Genomic DNA, 20,223 nt, shown 5'->3' with positions numbered 1-20,223 from the left:
TGCTTTCTTTGTTTGCATCTGTTGGGAATCTGAGAAACCATGAAGAATGACAGAAGACTTCAAAATAATTATAGGAAATAGCTACCTATTTTTCTGAATGAAAATATGAACCCAACTGAAATGTTAGTAGTCTATATTCGGGGGAAAGATTGAAATGGGTGTAAAGAATAAAACAAAATTAATTTTTAAGGCCAATATTTAAAGACCCTGAGGATAATAAGTTGTTTAAGGAGTTAAGTTGTTTTATGTTGATTATAACTGTTTTATGTGTTCATTAAAACAGGTTGGGTAGGAACTCTGCTTGGCAACTGTTTTTTAGCTGTTTGAATTTTTGTATGTATTTCCAAGTAATAAAACTATATTTATAAAATATTTCTATATTTGAGACTTTTTACTAATTCAGTTTGTCATAAATAATACCATACTGTGAAGATTTTACTCAATACATATGACCAGAGTCACAAGCTTTTCCGGTTTAAAGTTTTTTAGATCATTTAATTGTGCTCGAATTGGAATGAGAAGCTGTATGAATCCATGTGCTGATAACACAAACCTAGCTTTCAGGTGAAGTGTCAGAGCTCCCTCTTGCAGAATACCCTGGGGAAGGGCTGGCCTGCCCACAGACAGTAGGCTTTTGAATCACTAGAAGGGGAACACTGCAGTTTAGAAATGGCTTATTTAAACCCCCTTTCCAACCCCCTCCCCTACCTTGCCTGGGAAATTCCTTCTATCCATCCTTCAGTGCCCAGGCCAGCGCTCACCCCTGTGGTTCCACAGCACTTTGTGTTGTAGAGTTCCCAGTCTAATACAAAGTCGGAAGTACACGTATCCCTTTTCCTTAACACCGTGCGAATGCCCTGGAAGCTGGAACTCCTCTATATTTGGATTCTTAGCAACATGAACAGTAAATCTGATGGGGTAAAAAGCCAAGTGACATAAACATGAACGAATGAATAAAGGAATGGACCCTGCTGGCTCATCTGTCAGTCCCAATTACCTGACGTCTAGTTATCTTTAATCCTATATCCTAAATTGGCTATGGGGTCCTAAATTTTAGTCTAGAATAGATTAAAATCTTACACTCACCCAAAGATACATAACTATCAGAATGACAAGTGCTCTGTTGGGCAGAGGCCTGCAGAGATGCTGGAACTCCTATGAACACTACGTTTTCCGTGAGGTAGACTTGACCCCTGGCTTAGTCATTCAGCCTTGGGGAATGACAGACTATAGTGAGTTGACAAAATACATTCTGTGGTTTACAAAACACATTTACCATTCAGCAAGTATTAGTTATTTACTGTTGCCAGGCTAAAGATGCAACAGTGAACAAGAGACTGCCCCTATCATCACAGGGCTGAAAGATGAGTGAAGGAGCAAAACAGATGGGGGAAAAGGTAACAACCTTGTAGGAGCTACGCTGTGTGTTAACACAGGAGCGTGGAGGTGTATGTGTGGCCTGGGAGTCGGGAGCCTTCCTCCAGGAAGTGGTTTCTTGGCTAGGAACAGAAAGAGCTTTACTTTCTCCAACACGGCAGGTTCCTTCTCCCCTCCAGGGGAATTATAGGGGTAGAGGCTGTCACTGTTCTGTTAGCTCACTGTTCCAGCAAAGCATTGTTAGGTGTTGCTGCCCTGTTTCTCTCTCAATTCTGGGCCATCAGGTAGAAGATCACGGACTTGCCTCTCTCTGCTGTGTCTTGTATGTTTTGCCGGTTGAGGGGGTGGGGTGGGGGTTCCAGGGAGGAACCTGCTCACTCTCTTGATGCCAAGTGGAAACCTGACCAGGTAGGAGCAGATCCCTCTTGGAAGCCTGCTACTGTGACCGTTCTCTTGCCCTGACCACCAGCCAAGACGGGGACTAGAGCTCCTGCTGTGTCCTCAGGCACATGGAACGGCATCTGTTCTGACTGACCGGTTAGTGCTTCATCATTGACAATTATCTGTGTCTTCATAATGAGCACGGCTTCCTGATTTAAAACACTATTTAACAGTTCATTTCAGACATTTTCTAGGGTTAGAAGGTAAATTCTTTGGTGTGTGGCTTCTGGAATCCAACTTCACCCTTTAAATTTTAAACTTTTGCCCAAGCTCAGTGTTCTGGCACCTTTTCTGGTTCCTGGTTCTTGAAAGATTACTGGTAGTATTTTACAATCAACCTACAAGTTCCCACTACCTTAGGATATTCTCTTACCTGAGCCTAGATATGATGAATTATTTTAAAACACAGATGCTTTTTGGGGGGTTGAGGGAGATAACTTCACACTTATTTTCATTGCCTTTATAACTAGGGTGACCATGTAATTTTTTTCATGCAGACCAGGACACTTAAGAGTAAAAAGGCACATTAGTAATAATTTCACCAGGACAACAGATGTAAATTAAAACTGTTCCAGACATACTGGGATGTTAGGCTTACCTTCCTCCTAACCAGATCTTACACATTTTGGTGTTTGAATATCATTCTTAACAGAGATGAAAAAGATTTAATTTCTACCAGACATCTGTCATTGTAGCACCTTCTTAATAACTAACCCTTAAAAAAAAGTCACTTTAAGAATTCTTAGTATTTTTATCAAGGCTTCACTCATTTTAGATGTCTCCCTAACACTATTCTTGCAGTTGCATGATACAATGTGCCTTTCCTTTAAACTTCAGGAAAAAAGAATGGTAGTAACAACTGCAATAACAGTAGTGACATTTATAGAGTTCCTATGAGCCAGGCTCCATTCTAGGCACTTCACACATACTAATTCTTTCCATCCTCCTGTAAGATGGGCAAGGTGTGAGTGCGCGCAGGGGGGCACAAGGCGGGGAAGGCTGAGGAAGTCCTGAGTTTTTGGTCCCCACCGTAACCCAGTTAAGAAGCAGCCATTTGTTATGAACAATAAAACCTAGAAAGGAAAGCTAGGGAACTGACGTCTGTGGAGAATTAGTAAGTGCTGAGCACTTTATTCCTTTTCATTCCTATCAAGTCACTGAGAGGTGGTTTAGTGGGAATAGTAAATACATGAACCTGAGTTTCAGAGACCTTGGTTCAAATCCTGTCAGATGCCTACCTCTTAGCTTCAGCCCGGCCCTTGCCTACTTCCAATGTCTGCTTGCCTGGCAGAGCACTTAAGTTCCTGCTGCTGCTGCTGCTGGTGTTTCAATACTAAGCCATCAGACTATATATCCAACTTGGGTCCCTATTTGTCTGACCACTCCAATCCTATGGTGAGAAGGTAAACCCAATTTTTCTGCACCATTTCTTCAGTGATTCAGGTCCTATATCCTCTCTTTTCCAAGTCGTGACTTGTAATTGAAAAAAGAAACATCTTTACCGCCAAATTCTGAAATTTTTAATTCATGACTTCCAAGTTCTAGAGATGTTTTCCCGATTTCTTCTGTTGCATCATTCATTTCTATGTTAATATACAAAAGTGAGTACTGAGCAAAGGTTTGATATGACTTAGAACGTGTTTTCACATTTCAATACATCTCCCTGAAAGAAGGCAGAACACACCTACTGTGATCTCCTCGGGGAGTCAGTAAGGGGAGTGTGGTTTCTCTCCCCTTATCACTGTCCTTCATATGACGAAATACTCCAAGAAGCAGATGATACGGACCCTGCCCTCAAAGACACTACAGTCTACTTGGGGAGACCACACCACCACAAATGAAAGACTTTTACAGCTATTAAGTTGGAAGACACTGCAAAATTACCCACTAAGGAAAATGGGAGCCATTGAATTGCCATGGTCAAGAAATACTCGTGTAGAGAAGGAAAACTGGAACCTGAAGGTCTTGGACACTAAGCAGTAAATTTCATGACTATTTTCTCAATGGGTTTTCAATAAATATTTATGGAATGAATAGAAGGACAGGAAGAAAGCAAGCATTCGACACTAAGCTTGGATTCTCAGAGCAGAGGCAAGGAGAATTTACGTGTGGGAAAGAAAAGCAAATAAGCCAAATACACCAAGAACCCAGGAAAATGTGAAGTTTATTACGAACTTCCCTGGCAACAAAGGCAAAATGAAGAACTCAAGAGGGTTATAACAGTTTGATGTGATACAAAGCAATACATGCAGCTTTTAAACAAAATCTCTACCCTGGTCTGTATATCCATCTGACCAGCCTCATCACTCACAGTGAATTTCTTGGTCTTCTCTAAGCACACTGTGCTTTCATGCCTGGAGCCTTTTGTACGTTCGATTCCTCTGCCACTTGAAAGCCCACACCCCTGCTTCAGTGAGGCACATTCGTCTTTAGGGTGCTGCTCAAATACTACGTGTTCTACAAAGCCTTCCCCGACTTCTCCAGGCAGAGCTGGTCTCTCCATTCTCTGTGCCCTCTATGGCTTTGCTCATTCCTCTGTTAGGGTACTTACCATGTTTTATTGTCACTTACATTCTGTTGGCATCTGAATTCATTAGCCTGAATGGTTGACAAAGGTAGATTCTATGGGTTTAATATTTTTCTATGTATGGCCCAGTACACAACAGGTACTCAGCTAAATGTTGAATGAGTGAATTTATTGCATGTTTCCTTATACAAGCACCACTCAACAACGTAATAAACAAATTCAGTAAGCTTTACAAAATACTTAGAAATTCTCGCCATTCGGCCTTTTCTTCTGCTGACCCTTGCTAACAACAAGGGTTTAATAATAAAATGGAAAATATCTTTAGGGGGTTTAATTAATGCAGCCCAGGTAAGTATCGCTTCAGTGATTAACCTTAATACAAGAAAATCTCAGGTACTTGAGAAACTTATGGATAACATGTACTCTTGTTTTTCTCAAATATTCATTAGTCAAGTTTCTCACAGGAGCTGGACAGTGGTCCATTCAAAGCTGGAGTACCCATGCTGTTGAAGAAAAATTCTCATGCTTTGGCTATCAGATGCACAGGTGACATTCTTTTGGGGGTTAAGATATTGAATGTAATTTCTTCTGGGGGAGAAAAGATTTATTTTCCTTAGGAAACAACTTTTAGTCTTGTTCAAGAGCTTAAACAAATCTCAGCTATTTTCATAAAATGTGATATGACAGAAATTATTTTAGTCTGGAAAAATGTAAACTTAGCATATCACCAGTTTGTACTTTCACCATAGAGAACCCTTAAGATCCTTTTTGTGGCGCATGTCTGATTCTTAATGGCACTGTCAGATGATGAGTTGTGAATCTGAACAGGTAAGTCTGGGGCCAGAATGCCAACCTAAGGAATTTGAACTTGGTCAGGAAGCACTGAAAACATTTCCTTCCTCTGGCAGTCAGTGAGGAATGGCTTAAAGTCAGGAAAGATGAGGTAGAGAGCATGAGGTAATAAAGTCCTTTACTAGAATGATGCCCGTGAATATATTTAGAAATTGATGCCACTGACAGAGCAGAATGAACAGGACCCGGGGAGAGGCCAGACGTAAAGAATGGGTGGGGAATCCCTGGCTGGAATGCGAGAAGGCAGCCACCCCTGAGAAAAAACTTAACTACAGGAGACAAAGCCAAAACTAGAACTCTGACTTCCTGACTCCCCATCCCATTCTCTTTCTACTGTATCGCCTGATTGAGAATGTCGAGGCTGGTCTTTCAGACCCACAGGCAACTTGATATGGTGTAACAAGAACTCAGTTAAATTACTTGGAGGGTTTTTTCTTTTCTTTAGCACATGGTTATACTGCTAGCTTTTATGTTAACTAGCTTTGATCTTGGGCAAATCATTTGCCTTTGACACTTTCCTTTCAATTTATTTCTTTAGTTAATATAGCACATATATATTTCTTGTCTCCCACAGTAAATAATTTTTGAGGGCAGTGATGTGGCTAATAATATATGGGTCTTTTACCACTGACTGTTTATAATACCCAAGAAGTTTCTCTGTAAAATGGTGTCAAATTAATGAATATAAATAGTGAGAACCACCTGTTAGAAACAAAATGAAGTGTTAACAAAAATACAAATGGAACCCGAACTGTTCACGTGAATTTAGGCTATCAGGGAAGCACCTCTACATTTTTTTATGCCTCTGACTACTTAAGAACATTGTCTAACATTCGTAAGTACCTGAGAGCCACAGCCACTTTATACTTTGTTACAAGAGAAGAAAATGTCCCATTTCACAGGAGAACCTTTCCCCAGGCTTTTCGTCATCCTTCCTCCCAAAGATTTCATATGGCAGCAATGAAGGGCAAAGGGGACCCTAAAAAAGACCTTTCAGTCTTAAAGTGGACACACAGTATGGCTTGGCTTTGTTTCAATGGCTTGGTACTTTCAATGGAGAAAAACGTACACTGTATTTTTATATTTCAGGTTTCCTCAACCTCTGGTGATTGATATTACCAGTATTCAGTCCTTACTGCTGTGCAAACTACTACGGCACTTACGGGCAGGCAGGCAGCTCACACAGGGTTTTGGGACTTGTGGTATTCTCCCTCTACAGCGCTCAGCTACAGTATAACCTAACAGTTCTTGCTCCAGCAACTCTGCCAGTGTGGCCCCTTTCTGGGCATCCTCAGGTCACTGGCTTCAGCATAAGCGGTAGGAGAGCAAAGCCCGCAGAAGAAAAGCAAAACAGGAAGGAAGAGAGGAGAGGTCATAATGACAGGGAGTAGAGTCTGACTAATAAACATTGAGATGGCTTTTTTTTAAACGTAGGTTTGCAAAGTGTCTTTGGAGGCAATTCCAAAAGAAAAGTTTCAAAAATGTTCTAAGTAATAGTAGCGTCATCACAGGAAGCGCATGGCTTCCTAAGGGTACCATTTGAAAGGATAATAATCACTTGATTCTATGAGTTATGATAGATTTGTCTTTAAAAAGTTTATTTTTTAATTAAATATAAAAAGCACTGCTTAAGTGATGGCTATAACCCATGAACATAAGGAAATTTGTAGGATGTGTGGGTGGGCTAGAAACACTTTTCATTTTAGAGTCTAAGCACTCATGTGCTTCTGCATTGGCCCCCATAAAAAACTTTGAGGAAAGAAAAGATTGAAAAAAAAGCAAACCAATGGCACATGTAATTTAAAAGGAAGCCTGCCTTACAGAGTATGTGAGTATTGGGGTGAAACAGCATGAACGGCCCACCTCAATTTTATATTTAGAAGCAGCAGAGAGTAACGGGAGTTTTTGCAGGACAACAGACCTAGTTAACATCTCGGCTTCCCCCATGGGTAGCTGAATAACCCTCTGCAAATTACTTAACTTCTTTGAGACTCAGTGTCCTTATCTGTATAATGTCTAGAGAAGTGCCTGGCAAACAGAAGATATTCAACGAGAATCAGTTCCCCTATAAGGGTGTTTTGTTTTATTTTCAAACTAAGGGTCTCAAGATTATGAAATCAGTTTAGTTAGGTTACAACCAGCATATTTTAAAAACTGAAAAAAAAAAAAAGTGCACTGTACATAATGGTAAGTATTGTTCCATCATGGATATGCTGAGTTTTGATGGAAGTGCATTTTTTACTGTGGGTTACACCAAAAAGTTTCAGTCTCGGCTCTACAGAGAAGTTATCAGATTATTATACCAAAGAGTTTAGTAGCTCTTCCTTTACACAAATGAGTCTCTATAAACTTGAAGAACTCATTCAAAGTGTTCCTCACCTTTTAACTTGTTGCAGTGAAAACATGAATCATAGAGATGAATTTAATCTGATATTGTAGGGCATTAAATTCAATTTTAAGATTGGTTTCTGGGTCATATTGACTAATTTATACTCCTAACCACTTTGTAGATTACAGGTATATCATTTATAGTTGATTAAACACTTCTAGAAATTTCTACAAAAAGTTGGCTATTAGGTTCCAGGATGGGAAAATTAGATACAATTTCTCAATAATTTTAAATGATAAAACTTCTTTAAAGAACTGTAACTTGCCTAATCATGAAGACTGATAGAGTAATAGTCTAATCCTATTGAGTAATAAAAACCAAAGGCCTGTAGGAGCACAGTCATATCCCCACTGCCTCAGTAAAAATGAGGTCCCCAAACAAAACATGAGCTTCAATTATAGGCCTCGTCTCTCCTTCAGGTCCTGATGTAAAACCAGCCTGACTCCCTGGTTGTGTTAAGATCATGGGCTAAAAAGCATAGCCGGTTTGGGGTTGGCAGAGTGGGAACCATATGCTGCGATGAAGAACGGGACGTGTTGAAGGTAGAACACCAGTAAGTACAGAATTCAGTGGCACAGCTGAATCTTGATGTAACTATATCTTCAATTTATTTTAGCTGACCAGGCCAGACTGGTCATTATTAGCATCGTCTGTGGGACTGAAGTTTAGGACTCTTGTTTTAAATACACACCCAGGTGATTCTGATCCTTGTTCTGGTTTGAACCCCCTGTGCTAAAGGGACAGCAAGGATCAGAACATGAAAAAGGTGGAGTTCAAAAGTAATTATCCCAACCTCACACTATCAAATACTGGATCAGAATCTGACACTTACTCAGAGCACTTCCTTCTTGATATTACATCAAAGACACAGGTCATAGCAATACAAGATTTGGTATTTTCTAGTTATTTAATGACAGTAAGAAATGGTGCTTTTTCTCTTTGGAATTCATTGGTGAGAGTCAAAAAGCATGAAAGAGCAAGGTCTCTTTAGATTAGACACTGAAGTAAAAAGTAGCAATCAATAAAAGTTATTAAGAGTAAGCAGCAAAAGAGAAGTGATAAACCATTCAACTGCCCGATTAATCTGGCTCCTGAGCAGAGAAAATTCACACCTTATGTGGTATAGGTACCCATTCCTCTAGCTTCAGAGAAAAACAATAAGGCAACAGGTGGTTCCTTCCTATTTCAAATGAGCTGGGGTGCAGGATGAGGCTACCTGGAATCTTAAATTCTTTTTTTTCTAAATTTAAAAGCTTTTTGCTGTTTGGATAATTTGGTTGGGTTGTGGCAAGCTTACTGTCAGTGTCAAGTGTTGGGATTAGCACCACAAATCCTTCCTTGGGACCAAGTCTTGGCACCAGGCTTTGTGCATCATCATCTCTGAATGTGAGAAAAGGCAAGCATGAATGCCATCCTTGGGAAGAAATAGCAAGGCCAGCAGAGGAGACAGCAAAGCCTGGGGAAAAGGGTGGTAGTAACAGAAGTGAGGTAGAAAGCTAGTTCTTAGCTTCACCAAGGGCTGGTGGAAAGACTTGGGGTCAGAGAGTCCCCACGTGGCAGGTACATCAGCTCCTTGAAATTGGAAGACGCCCCAAGAAATGATGTGATGTTCCCCTCCCCCACTTATTTTTTAGCTCCAAGTCTAACAATGTTGGAAATATTTGGATCTCTCTCTCTCTCTCTCTCTCTCTCTCTCTCTCTTTCTTCATAGAAGTTATAGGAAAGGATGAACAGAGATGGGAGACAACACAAAAAAGCAGATTATGAGAAAAGCTCTCATTATATATGGGTAAAATTCACCCCACAACTCAGAGAACTTTTCAAAATTACATGGGAAGGAAGGCAGAGGGTACTAGATCTTTGAGGTATTAAGAGACAGGCTGACAGAGCAAGCTTAGTGATTGCCTTAGTAATGTTGTCTCCTACCACTTGAGAGTCTTTATTTAAAGAGAGGCAGAGGAAAGGTTCAGAGAAGGAGTCGGTGTCACAAATTAAGATACTCGAAAGAGAAGTTGGGCCTTTCTTTCCACTTTCTTACACTATGAGTTTCCTTCACCAGAAAATATGGATGGATCGAACTGCAATAGGGTTCACCAAACGGACTCCATGGCCTCGGTCACTGTGCCCCTCAGCAGATCCTGATTTCCCTATTTGATAAGAAAAGCTCTTGAACTTTTCTTTGCTAACAGGCCTAAATACTCTTCTACATGTAGGAGACAGATAAGCATGTGAATAATCTGCGAAGCCTTAGGGTCTCCAAGTCAGGGTTAGGAAAGAAACTATTCTTCCATAACCCAACATGTCCACACATCTCATATCCTTATCGAAGTTCATGGGTTCAGTTTTCACATTTCCAGGCAGAAAATCTACTTCCTTTCAAGTCTTTCAACTTCACCTGACAAACGTCATACACCCTCCGCCCAGGCCCATTTCTAACATCTCCATTAACATCCCAGCAAACGACAACATGTCTCCACTTATCCCAGTTCCATCCCACTTGCATCTATAGTCACTAGCTGGATACAAGCACGTTCCAATGCTGAGTGAGTGTCCACCAGCAGCGAAGGTCCTCATTAGGATGGACACGTTGGCACCAATAATCCCGAAGTTTGGTTTTTAACTGCATTTTTTGTCAGTTTGGCTGGGAAGATCTGGACAGCTGGAAGTGAGCTTCTCCATCATTTTCTGTTTCTTTCTTTGTATCAGTTTTCCACCTGTGAAGCCCAACACCCCACCACCAAGTGCAGCTGCAATTCCTGCCACTTTGAAGCCTGCAAGGAGGCCGAGCGGCCCTCCCACCACGCCTCCGATGAGTGCACCTGCCACAGGCAGAGCTGCCAGCTTGTATTTTGCAGCCTGTAAAAAAAAAAAAAATTCAATTTAGAAATTGAGTTGAGAATATCTGCCTGTGGTGATGTGCATTTTTCTCCCATTACTTCTGGCAATGCCTCTTTCACTCTTGGTACATAATTACCCTTAGAGACTGTATTCAGGGGCAGGAGGACAGAAAGTATTGCACGGGTACTACAATTACTCCGGATCTCAGAATTTAGAGAAATGGGCTACAAAGAGTGGACTGCGACAAATTGATTTTACTTGCAAAACAATCCATCTACTAACTATCTAGCTGGTTTAAACAGTTTTAGCAGCCACAGATACCCCCAAAGCTTTTATGTTGCACAGAGATTATTCTGTGCTCTGTACCTGGGGTTAAATAAAAGCAACATGCTATGGAGAATAGATTGTCCCACTCCACCCATGCTGTCACGTCCTCAGACTTGTGACCCTACTGGATTCTGGCAACCCTCTCTACTCCTCTCACCGAACCTCTGCAGCTATCCCCTTGTAACGCCAAATGCCTTGCGTTCTGGTGAGGCTTTGGTTTATTCTCTCTTTGAAAAAATGTCTCTGCCGACAGAACGAAGAGTAGAATATTGGAGCAGAATATTACAAAAGCCATTGATTTCTTGCACTACTTGTGTCATTTCTTCCTTATTTCCTTAATTGCTGGTTCCCTCAACATTAGAGAGAGCAGATCAATCGGGTTAATACTGCAGATTCCTGGGAGCCGGAGGACCATTGATTTGCCAGTGGGAGCGGAATCTTACCTTCCCCAAGTTTCGGGTTCCCTCCTCAACATTCACAGCAGCGCTGTTGACATGGTCTTCAATGGCGTCAATCTTCTCCTGCTGAGACTAGATGCAAAGGAATTATGAGTGAGCGGTCCTGCTGGGAGCAGCGGAGAGCCAATACACACTATTTTAATTCCTGTAATCAGGGCCCATGGACTGCAGCCTTGCAGTCTTAATAGCAGTTCATGAACAGCATCTGATAAGCCACGTCCTAAGTACAAATTCACTTGTATGAAAAAAAGAGCGTGACTTAATTATTAGGTAATAAAACGGTGGCACCTTTACAGGAAAAAGCATCTCATGCTAAAATTGATTCAAACATGCAAACATGTTATTCTCCGAGTGAATCTACTTTCCAGGAGAAAAATAAAATCCAAATAAGCATTTATATGTCATGTTGTGTTTGACAGAAAAAAAAAAAATCCACCCAAGAAACCTCCCTATTTTCTTTGAAGATTCAGTTTAAAACAAGCAAATCTGCCTTAGGAGTAAAACACCCTTAATTTAATAAATACAAGTTATTACGTTTTAGGAATAAGAATACAATATGTGCCATGGAATCTTTCCATGGGTGATACGCAGTAATGAGCAGAGAATGAATATACTGTCCTGTGTTTTACACCTATACAATTTTAATACATTTTAAAATCATGATGAATTAAAATGTTTCAGATCAAAATATTAACAAATCATTCTACATAAAATGGCAACACTTACAGTGACACAACAGAAATTGTGACTCATGAAATCTCTGGGTAGAAGGAAGTTTAGGAGGAAAATCACATGTGATTTTCCTTTCAGATATGTGGAAGCCCCACTACAACATTTCTGACAAGTTACCAAACCTCTGCTCATACACCTCCAGTGACAGGAACTCATCACTCGCCACAGAAACACATTCCCATTTTTAAATCAATTTCATCTGGACAGAATTTACATACAACAATATGCACCCATTTTAAGGGTATATGGTGAGTTCTGACAAATGCACAAACCCATGTAACCACTATCACATCAATATATAGATTATCCAGTTTTTATTTAATTCACAGAAAAAAGAGAATCCCTCTTTGATCCAGCTAAATGCCACCTCCTACAATGATTGTGACATAATTCAACTTTAATCCAGAAGTATTTGATTGCTCTTCTATAGCTGACCTCTTCACTTGTACTGAAGCAGACACACACACTTCTAATTCTAATCATCATTTCATCTGAGAACATGATGCCCAAATAACAGCTAATTGCCCCCGACCACCAGTTGCTTCCTGCCAACATTACTGACATTCCTTCCCTTCTCCTACGCCCAGTATGTACCTTCTGACTGCTAGACCTTTCAAGGTAACCCTTCATTCTTATATTTTCCACCACTATCTTGACATCTCCAACACAATCCCCCAAAAAAGTCTTTTATCAGTTTCCCTTCTAACATCTCTGTCAGAAACAAATTTGAGCTGTGATCTAAAACTACAGCAAATGTTTAAATAAAAATTACAGTAAAAGACACATTGCCATTTCCCCCCCTCAAAATACTCCCCCTCGCTTCGAATACACTTATCCCATCTTTCTTGCCACTTTCTGAAGCAGTTCTGGAAGTCCTTTTCCATGAGTGCCATTAGTTGTACTGTCGTGATGTCCTGAATCATTTTGACTTTGGTGAACAGCCAGAAGTCGCATGGTGCCAGATCCAGTGAACATGGTGGATGAGGACCCACCGTAATGTTTTTATTTGACAGAAATTGCCGTATCAGAAGTGATGCGTAACACGGAGTGTTGTCACGATGGAGGATGAAAGACACTCACAGAGGAGGACTTACAAACTACTTCAGAAAATGGCAAGCACAACGGGATAAGTGTGTTTGAAGTGAGGGGGAGTCTTTTGAAGGGGATTAATGGCAATGTGTCTTACTCTAATAAATATTTTTAATTTAAATATTCACTGTATTTTTTTATCACACTTCATGTAACAGTGGTTCTGACACTTGAGTATGCACCAGAATCACCTGGACAACTTCTCAAAACATGGATGGCTGGGTCCCAACCCCGGAATTCCTGATTTGGTGGATGTCCAGTGAGGCCTGAGAATTTTCATTTCTAATAATGAGTTTCTAGGTGATGCCGATGCTGCATGATGGTTCTCACTTTAAAAACCACGAGTGTAGCTATTAGGGAAATGCCAATGTAAACCACAGTGAGATACCACCTCACCCCAGTCAGAATGGCTATCATCAACAAGACAAATAGTAACAAGTGTTGGAGAGGCTGTGGAGAAAAAGGAACCCTCATACACTGCTGGTGGGAATGCAGACTGGTGGAGCTACTGTGGAAGGCAGTATGAAGGTTCCTCAAAAACTTACGAATAGAATTACCATATGACCCAGCAATCCCTTTCCTGAGTATCTACCCAAAAAATCTGAAAACATTTATCCATAAAGATATATGTACCCCAATGTTCATTGCAGCATTATTCATGGTGGACAAGACATAGAAACAACCAAAGTGTCCTTCGATAGCTGACTGGATAAAGAAGATGTGGTATATATACAATGGAATATTTCTCAGCCATAAGAAAAGATGAAATACCACCATTTGTGGCAACACAGATGGATCTTAAGATTATCATGCTAAGTGAAATAAGTCAGACAGAAAAAATCGAGAACTGTATTATTTCACTCATGTGAGATATAAAACTGAAAGCAACAAATTAACAAGATAAACAAAGAAAGAAACAAAAACTCATTAGACACAGACAAGTTTAGTGGTTACCAGAGGGTAAGGGGGGATGGAGGTGATAAAAGAAGGTTAAGGAGGTCAAACATATGGTGATAAAGTATGTAATTTTACTAACTAATGTCACTATAATACATTTAATTTAAAAAACAAAACAAAAAAACACTAGTGTATATACATGACAGGATTAAGAACACAACCTTTAGTCAGCTGTCCTGTGTTCAAATCCCACAATTATCACTGTGTGACAATGGACAAATTACTCAAGCTCTCAAGGTGCCAGTATTCTCATCTCTCAAATGAGGATAACGATATTTATATCTCATAGAGCTGAAAGGATAAAGTGAGACAGTGTCTGTAGAGTATGAGGGGGAAAATAGAAAGAAAGCTTATCTTCCATCTTCTTTTCTATCAAAAAATATATTAAATTTTTTCCTATGGTAGTTTAAAATTCCAGAGCACTAAAACATTAGATCTCTCTTAGCATTTATTTATTCAATGTTTATGTTCCTCGGACAACAAAACTTCTTTTAAGGTTGGCTTTCTTTCCCCAAATCATAGAAGCATAAGTGCCAGCACTTGTCTGGATTTCTGTCACCCTATCATTGTTTCTATCTGAGACATGCCCAACAATTTCCATTCTTGCCTGGAAGTCTACCCTAGTAGATAAATCATAGGTGTAAAACTCTATCATCAAACTCCTTATCTTGATGAGTTGAAGGGTAAAGGGAAAATAGCCAATGTGTCTCCTTTATCTCAGCCCCCAAATAATTCCATCAAGATGGCGGGGCGGACCAGGATTATCGCCATTTCTATACACCAAGAGTTACCTCAAGGCCTCAGGGAAATATCTCTTAAAACTCTTTCCTAAAAGGTTGGATATTGCAGCTTTATGACTTTTTTTTTATGAAGTAAAATTTAAAAATAATTTTATTTGAATTATTTTCATAAAAATTTAATTTCATAAAAATTTCATATGAAATTAGAGACAGAACCACAAGACAAAAGGAAGCCCGAGATTACTGATTATTTGAACTATAATGCTCCCCATCACTGTATCACCAGTACCTAATGAGGCCTGTCTCACCCTGCGGAGTACCCCACACCTGTAAGTACTGATTCACTGACACAAGGAAGCGTGCTTAAACACGGGCACGGACATAAAGCAGAGGGTACACCAGCCCCTATCCTGGGACCCACAGCCATCCCTTAGTTGTGCAGATATGCCTTCTTCTTCCCCTATTTTGCTTGGTTTGAATCCCAAACTTTGCCCATATCTTCAAATTCTGCTTCTTGAGTAAGGAGGACCCAATGACATAATTAGAGTTAGGCAGCAAACTGGTGTCAGAGTTGTCAATCACGGTCCATAGAATGACCAACCAGACTCCATTCAGAGCTGAATCTGGTCCCTTGTCCACTGTGTCCTTGGCTCTTTATGCAAGGCCTAAGCACACATACACAACCTCGCCCCAGTACAGGAAACCAAGCTCCTAACAACAGTGGTGGCTCAGAAGCTTCCTTACCTCCATCTACCAACATCCCCTTTTTGCTTCCGATTTGCTTATGTTTGTTTTCACCTGCCTGGACCTCCCACATCTGACAATCTTCAAACTGTCTTCCTGACATTTTATACATTGGCACCTCAAATATGTTCTCAGCATCCCTTTAGCAATGAATTAAACCATTTATGAGGGTCACTGCAGTATTTCTCAGACTAGAGCTATGCATAAACTTTTCCCTTTTTAAAGGAAAAAATTCTCAAAAGACTCCAAGAATGTGTCTGTGAATTTCGTTTTAGGAAAAACATTGAATTAGGTCCCATATCTGCCTGAAAAAAATAACTGAATCTTAATTAGCAGTGAAGAAAATGTGATTCATTAAGTTAATATTTGTCAAATAGAAAGCAATTTGGGCATTTGAAGTCAAACCTAATGAAGAATTGTTTTTCCCTTGAATGCTTGTTGTGGACAGTTACAGGCCCAGCATCCGCTGTATCAAGCAATAGTAATACATTCAACAAATCCATCCCTAAATCCATTTACATCAATAAAAATGCTCTCCCTTGAAGAGTCTTGTTAGTAATTGTGCAGATTTATGAATGTGTGTGAAAAGCTATGGGTGTAAAAAGCTAATGCCAAAACTCCAGGTATTTTCCTTTATTCCTCACTAAATTCCAGCCAGTTTTCAAGGCCAGCTCTAATCTTAGATCTTGACTTTTCCAGATAACACTGAGCTATCCTGCTTCTAAACTCCAAAGGCAGTAATCTCTACTCCTTAAGCACATACAATCACATATCCAGAGAAGCCCAGAAACAAACATGCAAATGCTATGATATACAGGCAGAATGCAGGATTATATTGACATAGAGTAGGCAATAAACAGAGTAAGTAAGTAGGATGTTGACATCAGGGGATTCAGCAATAAGAAAGAGACTATAGACACTACAATGGCTATACTAAATTGGCTAAAGGTACTGTTGGTGGCCAAAGTAGAATTCTAAGCAAGGAGTCAAAGAGGGAATCAAATAAGGGAGGGACAAAAGCAGAAATGCAGCAGGGGTCAGTAAAAGGGAAGGGGATGGGAAGTAATAGACATTATCCCATTTAGTCGTCCCATGAATTTTACAAAGCTCTTTGTTGTCAAATGACATCCCGAAGGTCACACAGATCATAGGAGAAATACAACAGGAGGAATCTGATTGAATCCATTACAACCCAGTGTTTAATGCAGCCAGAGTAAAACTGGATTTAAAAAGTCACAGGAATAAGGCAAAAGGTAGAGACAAAACTGGACCTGCAGCGAGGATGACATGCTATTGAACAACTGGCCCAGAGTTCCTTAAATTCCCCTTGACTAGGAATAGGGCTGGCCCCAGAGGAAAGAGGGCACTTGAGCAATAAAGGCTGAAGAGAAATGAAGCAGGGTGCCTAGGAGATATTAATTTATTAACATCTATTGGACCACACCTGGATCTCTCAATAGCTTTGTAGATTCTTTTTTATTTGTGGTAAAAATATACATAACATAAAATTTACCATTGTAACCATTTTTAAGTATACAATTCAGTGGCATAAGTACATTCAGAATGGGCAACTATCACGACTATCCTGTAGATTCTTCTTTATACTGGTCTCTAGTCTTCATTGAGCTGAGCACAGTACCACGCATGTAGAAAGTACTCCATAGATAAATGGTTAATTTGCCTAAATACTATCATGTCCATGTGATGATAATGAGAGGATGTGGTCACTCTGGTTATGTTCCCAAGTCATTTGGTGCCTAAATGGAGCTTCTGTGAGTCCTGGACAATGTGGTCATGAGAACTCAGTCACCCTGGGAATAGTAATCAGGGGTTCTCCTTTGAGCTTTAGCCTCATAACATTCTGTTTCATGTCCTTACAGATTATTATAAATAGGACATTTGTATAGAGCTATGGCTATAACCAAAGTCTTACTGCACAAACCTTCCTTACATTAGAGGTTAGGAACTGCTTACATAACCTAATCAGACATGTAACTGTCAAAATGGCCACAAACCCTTAATTTTCCTTTCATGTGCCTATCCCACTGGAAGGGAAATGTATTTGTCTTGAATGAGAAGAACTTTGTACATGTTTAGTTTGGTTTTTAAGTCAACTTTATTCAAGTATAGTTTACATACATTATAACACACATTTTAATGTGTACGTGTTGATGACTTTTGACAAATGTATATAACTGTGTAACCATACAAGTACAGATTTTACAAACTGCATTAGATCACAGATTATGAGTTACAATAATTGAATAAATCTTGATTCTAAAAACAACAAATATTTTGGGGTTGTTTTATCATTTCCTTTTATATGGAATATATTAATAGACTGTACAGACAACTTAGAAACTTGAAACATTTTGCTTCTTCCAACTTAGAGGTATCAAAAAAGGAAAATGCTTTAAACAATTTACTATATTTAATTTTAGGGATTACTGAAGAAACATGCACAAACTAGAAAACAAGCAGAGTAAGGGACTAGTACTGAAAAGCCTAGAAATCATATTCTAGAAGGAACACAATAGAGAATCAAGGATTTTCAAGAGAAGAAAATATGGTGAGGTGGGGTCGGGTGAGGAAGGATAATGTTGATCTCAAAAGTTGAAAACTTATATGGAAAAGAGACAAAACGTGTTTAGTATACGGCCCCAGAGGACAAAAGTACCAGAGGGAAGTTATTATAGGACAGAGTTTATACACGTATAAGGAAGAACTTCTGAGAGTCAGAGCCTCCAAATGGAACGGCTGAAGCATGAAGTGTCCCTGCACTGTTTAACTGTTCAAAAAGAGTCAAAAGACCATCTGTTTGAGAGGTTGGGGCAAGAATAGAAGGATTAGGTTAGTTGGCCTCTTAAGTCCTTTCCAATTCCAATTCCAATTCTGAGATTGTGTGATCTAGGAACTTCTTATAACTTAAAGCCAGGTGTCAGGGAAACCATCACTCAAAGATGTACAACCCCAACTCATGACCAAGAACGAAGAACTGAACCTGGCTAGAAGCACAAGCAGAAACAGGCTTGCACATATGTACACACACACACACACATTCACACATCCAACCTTCCCATAATAACTGGGAAGGAAAAATAAGAATAATTTAGAAAAATAATAACAGAAAATTTATTCTATCTTCCCCACCGAATCTGCTTTATGTTCCCTAATCTATGTTAACTGTATCACTGGCTACCTGCTTATGCAGAATGAAGCCTTAATGTTTCTTTGACTCTTCCATCTTTCTCCAATTTCTACCTAGTCTACCCCAGCAATACCTCGCAGCTGTCCCTAACCTTCGTACAGTACTCCCCTTTGTCCTTGGGGGATACATTGTGAGACCCCCAATGGATGCCTGAAACTGCAGATGGTACCAAACCCTACGTATACCATGCTTTTTCCTACACATACATGTACCGGATGGCCTCTCTTTCGCATGTCTGAATTGCCAGCATGATTACTTGTGCACTTTGGGGCCATTATGAAGTAAAATAAGAGCGACTTGAACACAAGCACTGCGGCACGGTGACAGTGGATGTGATGACCTGAGATGGCTACTAAGTGACTAATGGCAGGGAGTGTATATGATGGACCAAGGGATGATTTACGCCTATGTCTTGGATGGGACAGAGCAGGACAGCACCAGATTTCATTATGCTACTCAGAACAATGTGCAATTAAAAACTTATGAATTGATTGTTTTGGGAATTTTCTCTTTAGTAGTTTCAGACCGTGGTTGACCGCAGTAAATGAAACTGTGGAAAGCGAAACCACAGATCAGGGAGGACTACTGTACTTGTGTTGCCATTGCTGTTGGTGGAACTATTGCAGTGGATTCCTCACAAGTCAGCCCACCTATAAGAGTCCCCCCTCCCCAAGGCTATCATTCACACTAGGCTAATATATCAGCCCCAAAGCTAACATGATCTTTCTGACGCACAGGCTGGGTCACATCACTCTAACTGGCTCAAAAATCTATGTTGGCTCCTTAGTGCCTACAAAGTAAAGTTCCAATGCTTTGGCATGGCCTGAATGCCGTCTCAATCTCGCCCTAACCCTCCTTGCTTTGCTTGCCCACAGTACCTTATGCTTTGATTACACTGCAGAACTTATCATTCCTGAAAGACCATCTACTTCTCTACTCCATATCTTTGTTCAGCTGTTTTCAAATGCATCTTCTCTCTCCACCTCTAGACATTTCACTCAGTTTTCAAGGCTCAAGTAAATGCTACATATCTTGTGAAGCTATCCTTAACGTTTCCACCTCACAACCCCGTCCTCCCTCCCTTGAAATTAAATGCTTCTTCTTGGGCTCATAATACTTCTCATCTACCTCATTTTTGCATTTAATAATCATGCTTGAAATTTCCGTTTTGGGGGTCCAAGCTTATCTCTACAGGCAGAGAGCAGGCTTCATTTATTTCTATATCCAACCTTGTCAGACACCACTGCCAAAGATCTAATACCTTTTATATAACAAGAGCTTAATAAATGTTTATTTAATTGATCTGGAATTTGAGAACAGTTAGACTTCTATCCAGGGCCTAAGACCAGTCTTAAAAATTGTAACTTCTATTAAAATTTGAATCCAAGCCTAGTGACCAATAAACCTCTTATCCTATTAAGCTAAAATCTCTGAGTCAAAAATAGTTATATACTTACATTCACTAGGAGAGAAAATTCTGTGACCAGTTCGCTAAGTTCAATTAAATCCTTAAAAAGAGAGAGAGAAAGAGGAAGTTATTTACT

At 39.9% G+C, this 20,223-nt stretch overlaps 1 protein-coding gene across 4 annotated transcripts in view; it reads right to left on the bottom strand.

Annotated features, from left to right (window-relative positions):
- Positions 1 to 3,964: 3,964 nt before the first annotated feature.
- STX17 (syntaxin 17) overlaps positions 3,965 to 20,223 on the bottom strand; it is a 53,707-nt gene continuing 37,448 nt past the window's right edge. For 3 of the 4 annotated variants that reach the window (XM_074330769.1, XM_019729224.2, XM_074330770.1), the window contains exons 6-8: positions 20,137 to 20,187; positions 11,195 to 11,281; positions 9,505 to 10,442 (exon numbers count right to left, since the gene is read on the bottom strand). In XM_074330769.1, the coding sequence (XP_074186870.1) occupies positions 10,203 to 10,442; positions 11,195 to 11,281; positions 20,137 to 20,187 (378 nt within the window). In that variant the 3' untranslated portion in view covers positions 9,505 to 10,202. Of the gene's footprint in view, positions 10,443 to 11,194; positions 11,282 to 20,136; positions 20,188 to 20,223 lie in introns of all 4 variants that reach the window. The other variant, XM_019729223.2, reaches the window with a different exon arrangement.

This window comes from Rhinolophus sinicus, linkage group LG04 (genome assembly GCF_036562045.2).
Source record: "Rhinolophus sinicus isolate RSC01 linkage group LG04, ASM3656204v1, whole genome shotgun sequence".
Lineage (NCBI taxonomy): Eukaryota > Metazoa > Chordata > Mammalia > Chiroptera > Rhinolophidae > Rhinolophus > Rhinolophus sinicus.
Note: the sequence above shows the minus strand (reverse complement) of the source record. Positions and strands in the feature narration are given on the sequence as shown.